We start from the raw sequence: 14772 nt of genomic DNA on the forward strand, positions 1-14772 counted from the left end.
GTCATCAGGTCTCACCTCTTCATTAACATCCAGTTTCTGAATAGTCAGGTCCAATTTCTCAATAATCTTCAAAACAGATTTTATAAGTTCATCATATAGCAAACGACTCAGGGACTGAAGTGGTGAATTTGCAGTAACAAAATTTTCATCTTCAAAAACACATTCCTTTGTAGGAAGAAAAAAGTTCACATTTCAAAACACCAATGAAAATTATTGCTTGAATTTTCAAACCAAGATTTGAATGATCCAGAGAATCCAGCTTTAGATGTTTCTTAGCTATGGAAGCCTAAATTCATCCCTGTTCAATTCATTTATCAGCCACAAAATCCAACTAAAACCAGGAAACAGTTCTCCTACAACATGACATTTGGAAAAAGTCTAGGGTTAGAAAAGCAGTGGTAAAACTCAGGATTATTTTTCCTTTTGTATTTCCACACTAACTATGCTTTTACCTTCATTGTGTCACAGTTCAGTAAACTTCTAAAGAGATACAGATAGTCCTTATACGTTGGTACTTTCCATCTCCCTGTCCCAACCTCTCCAGCTTCACGGGCTTCTTCTGATCCAGGAGCTTCTTTTCCAAAAAAGTCCTGAAAAGGACAAGAGGTTTTTCAGAAACACTGCTGTAGTCGGTTGATGTTGGCTGGATGCCACGTGCCCACCAAGCCACCCTATCACTCCTCTACCCCCCAGCAGGATGTAGGGGTGGGGAATAAGATGGAAAAAATTCGTGGGTCAAGATAAAGCAGTTTAATAAAGCAAAAGCAAAGGCTGCGCGCAGAAGCAAAGGAAAACAGAAGATTTATTCTCTAATTCTCATGAGCAGGCAATGTCCAGCCACCTCCCGGGAAGCAGGGCTTCAGTAGAGCAGGCAATGCCCAGCCACCTCCCGGGAAGCAGGGCTTCAGTATGTGTAGCAGTTGTTCCAGAAGACAAACGTCGTAATAAATAATGCGTCCCCCCTCCTCCTTTCTCCTAGCTTTTATTGCTGAGCTGACCTCGTATGGTATGGAATATCCCTTTGGTCAGTTTGGGTCAGCTGTCCTGGCTATTTCCCCTCTCAAGATCTTGCCCACCCCCAGCCTACTGGTGAGGGGGAATGTTGGAGAGACAGCCTGGATGCTGTGCGAGCACTGCTCAGCAGTAACCAAAATACTTGCGTGTTATCAACAGCTTTTCTAGCTATGAATACAAAGCACAGAACTATGAGGGCTGATCTCAGACAGACCCAATACAACCACATATGTAACTACCTGACCCAAGCTAAAACACAATGTAAAATTACTTCTGCAGGTAGCTAAACATTTCATGTTTCTTTCTCACTTAACCAATCTGAAAAGAGCACAAAGCAACGAGGTCCTTTCAAAAATCTCTAATGCTCTTCTATTAGTGGTCAGTTATTGGAGGAACTCTATAGTTACCCTGCTGCACAGGATAAAAAAAATTTTAAAATCCTCCCTTAACACAAACATTCAGTAAAACTTTCAAGGTATCCAAAATTTACTAACCTGGAAGAAAACTGTATGACCTTAATTACAAGCTACTTTGTTACAGACAACCTGAGCAAACAAGAACTGCAGAGAACAAAAGTCTATTTCCTATCATTTTTTCCATTCAGTACAAGAGGCACATCCTCATTATGCTGAGCAGATATAGGGAACAGAGGCTAATAACAACTGAGCCACATTTCAAAACGGACAGTACTATTTTTGCTTCTGTGGTCCCTTGCCTGTTTACTGGGCTAGATCTGCAAGAACTGGAATGTATACCCTAGGAATCTAGATGAAATAAATATGTTTAAACAGTTATTTTACCTTTGAAAAAGTGATCGGCTTGGAGAAGATTCTGATTAATCCCTGATGCACTGAAATAAAAAAAAAAAAAAAAAATTTGCCTGAACAGACTTAAAAAGGCACAGCGACCATATAGTTCATTATGTTAGCAATGAATTAAATCAGTCTTCTATTTTCCATATTCTGTCAGGATGAGGGAAAGGCAAAAGAACACAGATTTTTCTTTAAGTACAAATATAGCCAAAACCATAGCCATAACTCTAGGATGTTTCACTGGAAACCAATTTTGAACTTGTTTCTCACTACTTTTTCTCAATACTGCTTTTTCCTGACTCTGAATGCAGTAATGACCAAGGCATTGCCCATAATGCCCATATAGAAAAAGGCAACAGCTCCCAACGAGTCTCACAGACATGGACTTAGGATCGCCATTCTGGCATGGTGCTTGCGTGCACCACATCCTGACTCAAGAACATAGAAAACAATGAAAATGCCACAGCAATAGAGAAAAGCTACCATAAATAATTGAAAGAAATGAAAAATAATTTCTGAAAATCATTATAATGAAACGTCAGCATGCTGGAGGCTACTTGAATTGTCAGCTACCAATGCCGAACACATTCATTATTACATTCGCAGGCCTGTATCTGACTAAATGCGTATTTGGAATTTTCATTTTTACTATGTACAAGTTCCAGAGCATTAAAGAATTGCATTTCTAACAGAGATGACACCTTACTTTTTGTGATATTTTGTAGGGGTTACTGAAGGGGTATTGAACAGATTTTTGTACATTTCTCCATGAAAATCCTTTCTCACCACAATCCTTCAGAGCAGGAACATATAAGTCCTACGTTTAAACAGATTATCACAAAAATATATTCTCCTGCCCTTGATGATAGCCACTCTGTCATCCAAAACAGTTGTTAAATGTATTCTTTAAGTGACTTAACAATGGATACTGAAAAAGAACACAATGAGAACCCAAAAACTTCATTATTAATTAGAGGACAGGAGAGCTTAATTTTTGAATGAATGGCTATTCCGCGTATCTCTCTCAGAGCCAGTTTAGGGGGAAAAAAAAAATCCAAACCCAAAAAAACACAACCCCCCCAAAAAACACAATAAAGTTAATATCACAGACTCACCCACAGTGCTAATAAAACTCCAGAGAACTGGACCTTTTCCTGAGAGGGCTAGAAATACCTTTATAATAGATCTGCAACAGGCTAACTGCATTTTTTCACTGTATTGTGGAAAGCTATTGATCTGCAGCACAACTAGATGTTCAAGAACTGGAGTGTATATTTCAGGAATCTAGAAGAAATAAAAACAAAACACCCATCATGCAAAGACAATGATTATAACTCAGTATCAATGTGAAGAATTATGCTAAATTATTTCAGCAAGATACGTTCTTACAAGAGTTTACATCATGACCCGCTCTGAGAACAATAAAAGACTTAGCAAGTGAATTCATCTTAGAAATAAAAAACAAAAACAAATCACAAAAAACGAAACAAAACAGAGTAAGAAAGTTTCCTGGAACACATTATGCAAAGTAGCTCCTGAATAGATTAGTGCTTCGGTGGAACCAGTCTTAAGCTTATTAGAAAAGTACCAATTTAATTAAACAATAACAACACAGCAGTATAATCTGTTCATCCTTAACAATCTGAATACAGACTGTAAGTGAAAGTCTCTTCTCTGCCCCAACCTTCTCAGCTCCAGCTAGGATCCAGAAAGCCCTCGGTTGAACACTGACAGCATAGCATCAGAGGAAAATCAAAGTATCATCCTCAGAGAACATGCTAAGTATCAGTACCAAAAGAAAAAGCAGCAATAGAGTGGTATAAACACGTAAGAGAAGGGGAAGCCTAGGTCCAAATAAATAGCTTGGCCTAAAATGAATAAAAACTTATTCACATTTGGCTATCATGTTTTTCATTACAATGCACTGTAGCATTTTATTTAATACATTCTATGCATTTTCTTTATTCAAATAAAATCCAATAAAGTATTCTCCTGATATTCTTCCCATCCTCTAGGAGCTAAATGTCATCGTATTTCATATAAAGAAACACCTCTGATCATAGCTAAGTTTATAGCTACTACCTCCTTATACATCTGTAGCTGCATTAAAAAAATTGACTGGTACTTTGAATACTCCACTTACTGTATCCATATGGAATATCACACTTGCAATGGACTGGAGGAAACTTGGTAGCTGATACAGATGGTCATCTATTGTTTCTGCTTCTGTGAGGTACATTTGCTTACAACGTTGAAGGAGCTCAACATACATGTTGTCAACATCCTTAGAATGTATAGCTTTACAGGGCTTACAGAGAGAAAATAAAATACTGATTTAGCAACTTTGCACAGCCAAGAAAATGTATGCTGTAGCACTAAAACCCAGCCAAGTCTTCACTGAACCATAATAAGAATAATATTTTAAATTTTTCCAGGAACTCAATACGTGTGAACAAACTAACTTTAAGTATTCTACTTGCTATGTGTATGAGAAACATGGAACCTGCAATGAACTATAGTAATAGTTCCCTGATGGAGTGTAAGAGTACTTGAACTTTCAGTGACACAATTTCAAATCCAGCCTGAAAAGCATTCCATTTGGTGTAAATATCTTAAATTTGGCATTATGGATGCCAATAGTTATTTATATTTTGACCTAGCTGCATTAAAGTAGTAAGTGGCTTACCTTAATATGGTTTAACCAATTATCATTCACAGGCTACTACTATTTAACATTTAACCCAGCAGCCCAAATTCTTAACTTCAATTGTATTGGGATCTGTACAGAGGATAAAGACTACTCCTAAACTAATGAACAAGTGGAAAGCATTCCAAACAGTTCTAGAGGGTATGTAATAATGCTTACAGATTTCTATAGAATGATTTGTAAATTACAGTATTTAGCATGAGCTAGGTCAAAAAGCAGTCTTTGTGGTAAAGCAACCAGGTCACAGGCAAGAACTGTACTAGGGAACTCACCATGGAAAAAGAATGGACTGATTTAGGTAATGATAGAATATGAGAGTTAGGCTAAAGGTTGATCTAGTCTGTCCAAAAACATGCTGACAAAATTAAGACTACCCATTTATCATTTGCAGAACTGCAAGTATTACTTTAAAATTATTTTAGTGATTAGACAGTAAAATAAATATTCTGCCTTGAAACTGAATCAGTCACTGAATTTGTGTTCAGGATAAGCCACTACTTGCAGTAGCAGCAAGATTCTGCTTCCTCACAACCTAGCATCCAATGATTGGGCAAGATTTAGTCTAAACACACTAACAACTATTAGTGTGTCTTAACATATTAAAAATTTATAGGTATTGTAGCATTAAGATCCCTTTTTCCTGTTAAAATTTGCAGTTTTAACCTGTGTCTGTATTTACATTATGCAATTTTAATTAACTAGTTGTTTCTGTAACAGATACTTTTAACAAGGTTCTTTCAATTCAGTAATTTGAAATACTTAAGATTTTCTGGAAACAGTACCTTTAACTCAGTGTCTTTCTAGCTCACATCACAGAAGAGGAAAACTAGGTTTCAACAAAGCACGTTGAAAATTCTACAAAACAAACTCATTCTGCTCAAAAGGCAGCAAAATGAAAAGGATTCAACTAGTAACCAGCTATTCCATCACATATCCTAACCTCTAAATCATCTTTGAGATTATTTAACCAAACCTTCGCTTTGAGAGAGAGAGAAAAAGAATGTCTAGAACTTTGTTATATAAAAGTTGGGGTACCACCATCAAGCAGATACATAAACACCACCCTTTCTTTATAGAACCTTAACTTTATTGTTATATTCTCATTTTAGTTGACTGCTGACAAAAATTGGAAGCTGCTTCTTAATGGTGCTTCCTGACAAACATACATATGTGGAGGGCAGGTATATAAGCTTGGTTTCATTTTTTTTTAATTTGCAGTTGTTTCACAAATTACCTCCGAGTATCCTGCAGTCAGCAGTGCATTGTGGCTGTTCTGATTGAGATTCCTGCTCTGTAGGAAACATACCTGAACTGCTTCCAGAGCAGAGCTGGCCTGAATTCTACCATCTAAATGCAGAGGTATTGCCTGTACTTAAGCGATTAAGCACATCCTTAAGTTTTATGACAGCTTGTATATGAAGCCCCTGCTTTTTCACTTCAGAAACAGTGGACAAGCAGAAGTAACTACAACCCTCAATAATTTTCAACCACAACATATTTTACAGTGTAGCTAATTGAGTTCAACACTTAACCTAGAAACATGAGCCTTCCCTATATAACAAGCTGTGTAAAATTGTAAAATGAACAATATATGAATCCTAGCTGTAAATCCATTCAGTACGCTCCTTTATCAGAATAAGTTTCCTGCACATACTGCTGCAAAAAACCCGTATCCACGAATGGCAATGGATAACTCTTTGTTGCTTGAATCCATTCTTCTGATGATTCCATAGAACTGCTCCATGAAGAACTGCAACTTGCTCTTGTGTAGCTCTGCATTCTTAGCTACCATTAAAGAAACCTGTAAAGCAGATAGAAAAGTTTCAGTATTTCCAGAAACATGAAAAAAGCCACAAAAAAGTTACAGTAAGTCTTAAAATATACCTAGCTCATAATACGAAGCACTTGAAACAAAATAATTAATACGAAGCACTTGAAACAAAATAATTATTTACTGAACAGAGTCACTGAACTTCCAAGCACCAAATATTCCCACTATTTCAAGAAATTTGACTTTGCTTTAGTCTCAGAGATCCCAGTAAAGTTACAATACCTGCTTGAGGAATGAATCTAGTGCAGAATGACTGGCTTTCTTCAGCTCCTGATTTGTGTGTCCACACCATTTGCACATTGCTTCAAAGAGGGAGACATAGTTATCCAGGAGCAAGGCACCAAACTGAGCAGCATGCCAGCTGAACAACTGTAAACCAGCTGCAATTTAAAAAACAATTCTCATTAAAGCCCAAACTCATTCCACTTTCCAAAAACAGACCAGACTATAAAAGTTCACATTAGGACTTTAGGTAGGTATACCTACCATGACTCAAGTCATAGGTATACCTACCATATGCTCAAGTTCCCTCCTCCACCAAACTGGAGACAAACATGCAGACAAATAAATAATTCAGAATATAGGTAATTTCACAATCCCAAATATAAGCATAAGTGAAATTTCAAGATCCTTAATGAATTTTTTTTTCTGCAGACGACTACCTTAAAGGGTTTTACCCTTCACAGTTGCCATTGGCCTAATATCTAAACCTTGCATTTTTGCAATTTCTGCATAAGCCACTGACATTTCACAGGCCAATTCCTCATCTTTTTTCATGAACTTAATTTGTTCCCAATTTCTTTCTCCTCCTTCCAGTGAAATTCCCCTTCTCTTACTATTTTTTTCCTTTAACCCAATCCACCATCTTCTCTTTTCTCCTAATTTGCTAGATTCCTCTTACTTCTACTCCTACCATGCTTCCCTTCTCATACCAGGGTTTTGTACTACTCCAGAGCGGCAAATGGCATCAAGTGTAATGCTGCTGTCTATAAGCTGATTAGACTTGCCTAGTTTAACCAAATACATGTTTAATTCTTTAGATTCCACCTTAAAGTACACAGCTTTGCTCCCCGATCAGCTTAGAAGACTGAAGACTAGAGCCATCTGAAGACAGCCATTAGAGAATAAACAACTCCAGACAGAAGACACCATTGTATGTATGGTATCCACCTCAGCACAAATTGAAATAATGTACAATCTTACCTAGATGCACTGCATATCGCTTCTGATCAACCTGTAATATCAGAAAAGGTTTGTCATATATGATATATTCTTCATCAGTGCTAATCCATTTATGCAGAACAATTAACACGTGGCAGATTTACCTGTGGGTTGATTGCCTTCATTGCAAAATCAAAAATCTCCTTTGCAGTCTGAGGATCTGCGAAACAATTTAATAATGAGTATTTCACTATTGACACACAAGAGGTAGAGAGAAGACAGAGGTATTTTTACCCAAAACTTGGTATGAAGCAGCAATACTGGCAAGCCTTACATATCTCATTTTAAGAGGCAGAAATGCTTTTTCCTGAAGTACTCTTAAATTTGAAAAAAAAAGTACATCTGTATTCATTGATTTTTCTGGATACCTATGTTTTAACAGACTTGTCTCTTCTAAGGGAAACACATCTCTGTATAAACTGCATTCCAGCTTCAATGTGGCGTTCATAGCTGCCCAACCTCTGGTTAGAAAATAGCACTTCAAACATTTACATACAGAAACACACTGATGAAGCCACTCCACACAAAGACAGACTACAAGGACCACGGAGCTGAAGAGGGCTTGCTTTTGCATAAACCATCTACCCAGTAGGGAAATTTTCATTCTGAGTTCCCAGTGAGAAATGGTGCTGCTTGCTGGCTGTGTAATAACCAAAATATATTGAATTGTATAACTGTCTTTCACATAGAAAAAGAACATACCTTCCTCCACAGATTTGGTAAAGTTGTACATGAGTGCAGCCAGTCCCCTCAGGCACCCTGCTACAACAGGTAGCTTGGGTGCCCTTGTAGCTGATGTCATCTAAAAAGTTGGAATCGAAACAAGTATTATCCTCAAGCTAAGATAAACTTACAGTTCCTAGAAGTGTAGATAAAAATAACATATTCCAACTTAATATAGTTATGTCAGCACCCACCTCTATGAACACAAGCCCACAGAAACATCTCCTACTCAGAAGTTTCATATCATTTGGGAGGGAGTTGAATTACAGAAGCATAAGAAATCCTTTGAGAAGCATGAAATACGTTCCACCAAGACCAACCACAGCAAAACTTAGATAGCACACACTAATGTCTTAAAAGTGAAGAAAATATGAAAGTGAAGTTCAGCAGTGCCGTGATATTTACCTGAAGTGCAAGGATTTTGCTGCCAGTAGAGACCAAATCAGAAACTACCAGTGCAAGGCAATATAAATCTTGTTGGGTGCTACCACAATGATCATCACATGCCATCTTTTCTTGCAGTAATTTGGTTAATTGACTGTCACTAATGGCCTTGAATTTTTACTTTGAAAGCTTCTCAATACCACAGAACAAAAACTTTAACAGTTCTTAAGGAAGCGTTTATGATTGTCTAATTAGATCCCTACAAATTGTACTAGTTACAATACTATTCCAGCATACAGCACTACACACATCAAAGGAAAAAAAAAACAAATCAATGCAAGAGTCTGAAAAGAAATCCCAATCATACCTGTGTTTTAAGCTCTCCCAAATAGGCTCGGAATAGTTTTTCAGAGCTGTTAATCATGTCACTAGGCTGGACCTCTCCCAAAACTCCCAAAAGCTCATAAATCTTCTCCAGTACTAGAAAGTAATTTAATATTATTAAATATTAATTACTGAAATAATTACTTTGACATTTCCATTGCAATTCCTGTGTAACTTGCAACCATGTGAAGACCATCCCTGATGGTTTGATTTTAATTTCTGATTAGCATGTGGGAAAGATGGCTCTTTATGATGTACATACATAGATATATATCTCTCTCTACATACTACAATGTGAGATGCATCCTCCTCTCACAGTAATAAGTTAAATACATTTACTCTTTTTAAATGTGGCTTAGAAAACTGATTAATAAAGGCCATATCCACTGAGGAAGCATTTATCACTAATCCAAGTTTGCTGCTGGCCTTGAGGTTATGCTGGGTCTTTGGTTGGTTAAGGCCAACAGCTAGCAGAATTTTCTAGACTTGAGTTCAGACTACAGGGTTCTACACAGGCACAGCAAGGTTTGTGGGGTTAGACCTGTCAAGCCAAGATTTCAGCTGTAACTACCCAAGACGATCAAACTAGAGCTCATATTAGTGTCCTTAAAATCATAAATAACATAATTAGGCAAGGCAGGAGCTGATGAATTCACACTGGGGGCAACCAATGCAGGAACTATCACACTGAAACTGCAGCTCTGAGCACAAAACCAGCTAAGGTTGGAATAAGGTTACAAAGAGCTTTAGCAACCAAGCTGGGGTTTACATGAACTTTGACAGGGATGGACAGCCTCTGCTTTTGATAAGAGGACCCACTGAAGGGACCAGGACTGCTCTTAAGGCTCAAAGTTATAGGGGTATGTGTGTGCATAGTTATAAAACAGATATAAGCATAACTTCAAAGGTTCAGTTACACCAGGTTAGCATTTGAACCTAGGGAAAAAAAATAAAAAGCTAAGAGCCTAGCAAAGTTAAGTTAGTTAACGACAAGAAAGCTGGAATTACTTTCAGGATTTAGGCACTCAGAGACTAATAATAACAAATTAGACCTACAAATACTTTTTTTATGTCAGGAATTCTTGCCAATGTGATGCCCATCTACAAGAAGGGCTGGAAGGAGAATTTGGGGAACTACAGGCCTCTCAGCCTGATCTCGGTACCAGGGAAGATTATGGAGAGATTTATCTTGAGGGCGCTCACAAGGCATGTGCAGGACAACCAAGAGATCAGGCCCAGCCAGCACGGGTTCATGAAAGGCAGGTCCTGCTTCACCAACCTCATCTCCTTCTATGACCAGGTGACCGCCTAGTGGATGAGGGAAAAGTCTGTGGACATTGTCTACCTAGACATTAGTAAAGCCTTTGATACCATCTCCCACAGCATTCTCCTGGAGAAACTGGCAGCTCATAGCTTAGAGGTGTACTCTTCGCTGGATAAAGAACTGGCTGGATGGCCAAGCCCCAAGAGTTGTGGTGAATGGAGTTAAATCCAGTTGGCAGCTGGTTACAAGTGGTGTTCCCCAGGGCTCAGTTTTGGGGCCGGACTTGTTCAGTATCTTTATCAATGATCTGGAAGAGGGGATCGAGTGGTGCCTCAGTAAGTCTGCAGATGACACCAAGCTGGGTGGGAGTGTTGATCTACTCAAGGGCAGGAAGGCTCTGCAGAGTGATCTGGACAGGCTGGATCGATGGGGTGAAGTCAGCTGTATGAAGTTTAATAAGGCCAAGTGCAGGGTCCTGCACTTGGGTCACAACAACCCCATGCAACGCTACAGGCTTGAGGAGTGGCTGGAGAGCAGCCCAGTGGAAAAGGACCTGGGGGTGCTGGCTGACAGCCAGCTGAACATGAGCCGGCAGTGTGGCCAGGTGGCCAAGAAGACCAACAGCATCCTGGCCTGTATCAGAAATAGTGTGGCCAGCAGGAGCAGGGAAGTGATCGTGCCCCTGTACTCGGCACTGGTGAGGCCACACCTCGAATCCTGTGTTCAGTTTTGGGCCCCTCACTACAAGAAAGACATTGAATTGCTGGAGCGTGTCCAAAGAAGGGCAACGAAGCTGGTGAGGGGTCTGGAGAACAAGTCTTAGGAGGAGTGGCTGAGGGACCTGGGATTGTTCAGTCTGGAGAAGAGGAGGCTGAGGGGAGACCTTATTGCTCTCTACAACTACCTGAAAGGGGGTTGTGGTGAGGTGTGTGTTGGTCTCTTCTCCCAAGTAACTAGCGATAGGAAAGCAGGAAATGGCCTCAAGTTGCGCCAGGGGAGGTTTAGACTGGATACCAGGAAAAATGTCTTTACCAATAGAGTGGTCAAACATTGGAACAGGCTGCCCAGGGAGGTGGTGGAGTCACCATCACTGGAGGCGTTCAAAAAACACGTAGACGTGGCACTTTGGGACATGGTTTAGTGGGCATGGTGGTGTTGGGTTGATGGTTGGACTTGATGATCTTAAAGGTCTTTTCCAACCTTAGTGATTCTGTGATTCAGTGAATCCTCAACCAGACCTATGCTTAAATTCAGTATGAATTGCCACCACTAAATACAATTATATGATTTCTCCCATGTGTTAGCTTATACATGTATACAGGTCTGCTAAGAAGCAGCAAACTGCATGATCATGATCAGAAGACCTGAACAAATTTTACTAGATCTAAAACATGACAGCTACCATTTTTAAACACACTGGCCATGGGAATAACAATTATACATTTCTATAGGGTATAATCCAACAAAAACTGAGTGTAAGTTTGTCCAAAAACTAAGGACATTGACAGAAAAACTAAAGCCTACCTGTATCAGGAACTTTACTTTTTGTGGCAAGTTCCCCATAAAATTTATTAAATATCTCCCCAATTTTCATTTCTTCCATCAGACAGGAACGTTGTAAACTTTGGAGCAACTAAGATAGATAAACCCCCCCCAAATTAAGGAAAATCATTAATATCACTACCACAATCCTCCTTGGTCTAAATAAAAACACAGTTCATGTGTGTAACTTCAGCTTAAGTATGCTATTCAATGAAAGAGATTTAAAGTGGCTGGTCCAGGAAGGAGTACTGGCATGAAATCTACTTTAACAACTACTTTCTTATAGATGTATCAATATAAAATGTATTAGTTATGTTCTACATATTTTATATATATAATCTACATAAAAATTACACAGTAGTGTTTTAAAAATTATTTTTTATATATATTTTTAAAAAACACACATGACCACAGTCTTGGCAAATCTGCAGTAGCCTTTATCATATTGTATTTCTCTCCCTGCTGCTATAAAGCCCATCCAATTCATGGAAGAACTGACTCAGAATAACTCAGAAGGGAGTTCTCTTTCTCATAAACAAAACTAAGCAGGTGCAAAAGCATTTGCAAAACAAGGGGCTAATGCATTCTAAGGAAGCACTTTATGAAATTACTGTCTCACAGCTATAAAACTTCTGAAGAAAAATGTTCTCCTCCACACCTTTCACATACTGTGCCTAATATAATATTATATGTTAATACATAGTATTTTAAAGTAAGAATACAATTGAACTGCAAAATTTCTCTATTAAAAAAATGCATTAAACTGAGAGAGAGATCTGCAGCTGCCCCCAAAACAATTGTGTCTTGCTCTAGCAGATGAAAGAATGACATGCTCAGATCTAATCAATCTATTGGAGGAATATCAAAGACAAGCTGTTGTTAATGTCTTATACTAACATCTAAATATTACACTATCGCTAGTCTCTTGCTACTGCAGACTACAGATTTATTGCATGACATAGCACAACTATAGTAATACAACAGATTTTCTTCTTTTTCTAGTAACAGAAGAGATTTACAAAATGCATTGTACCTTAATCAAAAGTTCCAGAGCTGGGATTTTACATTTTGCTGCTCTCTCTTTTGTATAAACACTAATACAAGTTTGCTAGACAGGAAAGAAAATGAAGATTATAATACTTGTAAGTAGAGAAGGGAATTCAAAAATAACAACATATTCATCTACCTGTTTAAAGTATCTGTTCCTAACAAGTTTAAGGTTTTAAAAAAAGACTAAACCAATAAAAATATTCAGTCTTGAAAGTGGCTTCACTGACAATACTGCAGCACTGCCTGACATAATAACAAATAACAGCTCCAGTAAAGAAAGTGCAGTTTCTGGAATAAAAGACACACATAGCAAATTTTCTGCCTCTGTACTATCATTCCTTACAATACATAGTTACTAAATTGAGATCAGAAAGTGCAATGGTGCAGTCAAGTATTTCTAGGCAAAGCAGTATTATTCAGCAACGTAGATTCAACATACCCCATATGTAGAGGTATTGTAGTTTCAACCAATTTCTGTATATATTGCAAAAGTAACAACTTTGCAGGAGAAATTTTTCAAAATCAGTATTTAAAACTAATAATCACCTATAGAAACATTTAAAATATTAAACTATTTAGTCTATATAATTTAAAAGTTATAACTATTATTTTCAATATCACTAACTTATTTTCAAAATCAATACTTATTATGTTCTATAAAGAGAAGTTAATACAATTAAGTCTATAGTTGAAGAAACAATTCCACACTTCTCTGTTGTATGAACTACACTTTATGTCAATCAAGTTATTTCAGCTCTAAGAAGAACACTAGAGACGGGTAAGGCAGACTGGGAGGCGTGAAAGATAGTTATGACTCTGTTACAGTATGAGACCCACCAGAATTGTTTCAACCGTTTGGCAAAGACCCTTAGGAAACAATTTTCCTTTACCCACCTTAATATTACAGGCATAAGGATGAATTTTGTCACCAACTTTCTCCATAAACACGCAAAGAAACTTCAACACTTCTTCCCTGCAATCTCGAAACTTAAAAGTTTAAAAAAAGAACATTTAGTTTTAATAGGTACAATATAACATGCTGTTCATATAGCAGTATCTCAACATTTCTTTAGAAATTTAAGTTTACCAACTTACCTCCTCAATGCCGAGGGATCTGTGGATAAAGACGAGTAAGCCATGCTCTTGGGAAAACACTAGGGACAGATGCAGCGCTGTGGGGAAGCAAACAAACCATCAGGCAGTTAGTTTCCCTTTCTAGAGCAGGCAGGGCCGGACACCACTCAGCTCATCACCTTGTGCAGAAGGACGCCTTAACGCCTTGGACAAGGCTGATGCTTTTCACCAGAAAAACCACAACTTAACACAAGTGCTTCTGACCTCCCCGTGGACTCTGGCCCAGGCCCTGCACCTCTCACCTCACTCTGGGGCCTGCCCTTGCTCAGGGTCGAGGGAAAGCTAACCTGAGGGCAGCTTGGCAGAGAGTTGCACCAAAGTATTTTACCAAGGGAAATGATTACTTGGGGCAACAGACCATCCGTCCCCCAAAATCATAGAATCTTTGGGTTGGAAGGGACCTTTAAAGGTCATCTAGTCCAACCCCTCTACAAGCAAGCAGGGTCATCTTCCACTAGATCAGGTTGCTAGATCAACTAGATCAACTTTTTGTGCCACGCCAGCAGCCCTCAAGCGTCATGGTGAGTGAAGAACGCAGCGATGGAGGGCAGAGCTGCCCCACAGGGCCCGAGAGCTGGTGTGTGTGACCCTAACATCAACGAGCCCTCCCCAAGCTGAGCAGTTGCCGTTTAATGACACCAGCGAGGCAACGGCCGCCCCAGGCCTCGTTCAGAGCGCCTGAGGCCCCCGAGGGCCCCCAGTCCCT

General features: G+C 38.7%; 1 protein-coding gene across 1 annotated transcript in view; it reads right to left on the minus strand.

Moving 5' to 3' along the window:
* The window catches only part of PRKDC (protein kinase, DNA-activated, catalytic polypeptide), a gene marked incomplete at its 5' end in the record, with an annotated part of 82421 nt that extends 68317 nt beyond the window's left edge, over positions 1–14104 (minus strand). Inside the window, 15 exons of the mRNA XM_010289835.1 lie at positions 16–165; positions 453–590; positions 1815–1864; positions 2942–3110; positions 3970–4134; positions 6188–6334; positions 6587–6744; positions 7568–7598; positions 7690–7745; positions 8288–8387; positions 9060–9172; positions 11865–11973; positions 12916–12990; positions 13827–13919; positions 14028–14104. Coding sequence (XP_010288137.1) covers positions 16–165; positions 453–590; positions 1815–1864; positions 2942–3110; positions 3970–4134; positions 6188–6334; positions 6587–6744; positions 7568–7598; positions 7690–7745; positions 8288–8387; positions 9060–9172; positions 11865–11973; positions 12916–12990; positions 13827–13919; positions 14028–14104 — 1631 coding nt within the window. The remainder of the gene's footprint in view (positions 1–15; positions 166–452; positions 591–1814; positions 1865–2941; positions 3111–3969; positions 4135–6187; positions 6335–6586; positions 6745–7567; positions 7599–7689; positions 7746–8287; positions 8388–9059; positions 9173–11864; positions 11974–12915; positions 12991–13826; positions 13920–14027) is intronic.
* Between the last annotated feature and the right edge of the window lie 668 nt (positions 14105–14772).

Source organism: Phaethon lepturus, unplaced genomic scaffold (assembly GCF_000687285.1).
Source record: "Phaethon lepturus isolate BGI_N335 unplaced genomic scaffold, ASM68728v1 scaffold1636, whole genome shotgun sequence".
In the NCBI taxonomy this organism is placed as follows: Eukaryota; Metazoa; Chordata; class Aves; order Phaethontiformes; family Phaethontidae; genus Phaethon; species Phaethon lepturus.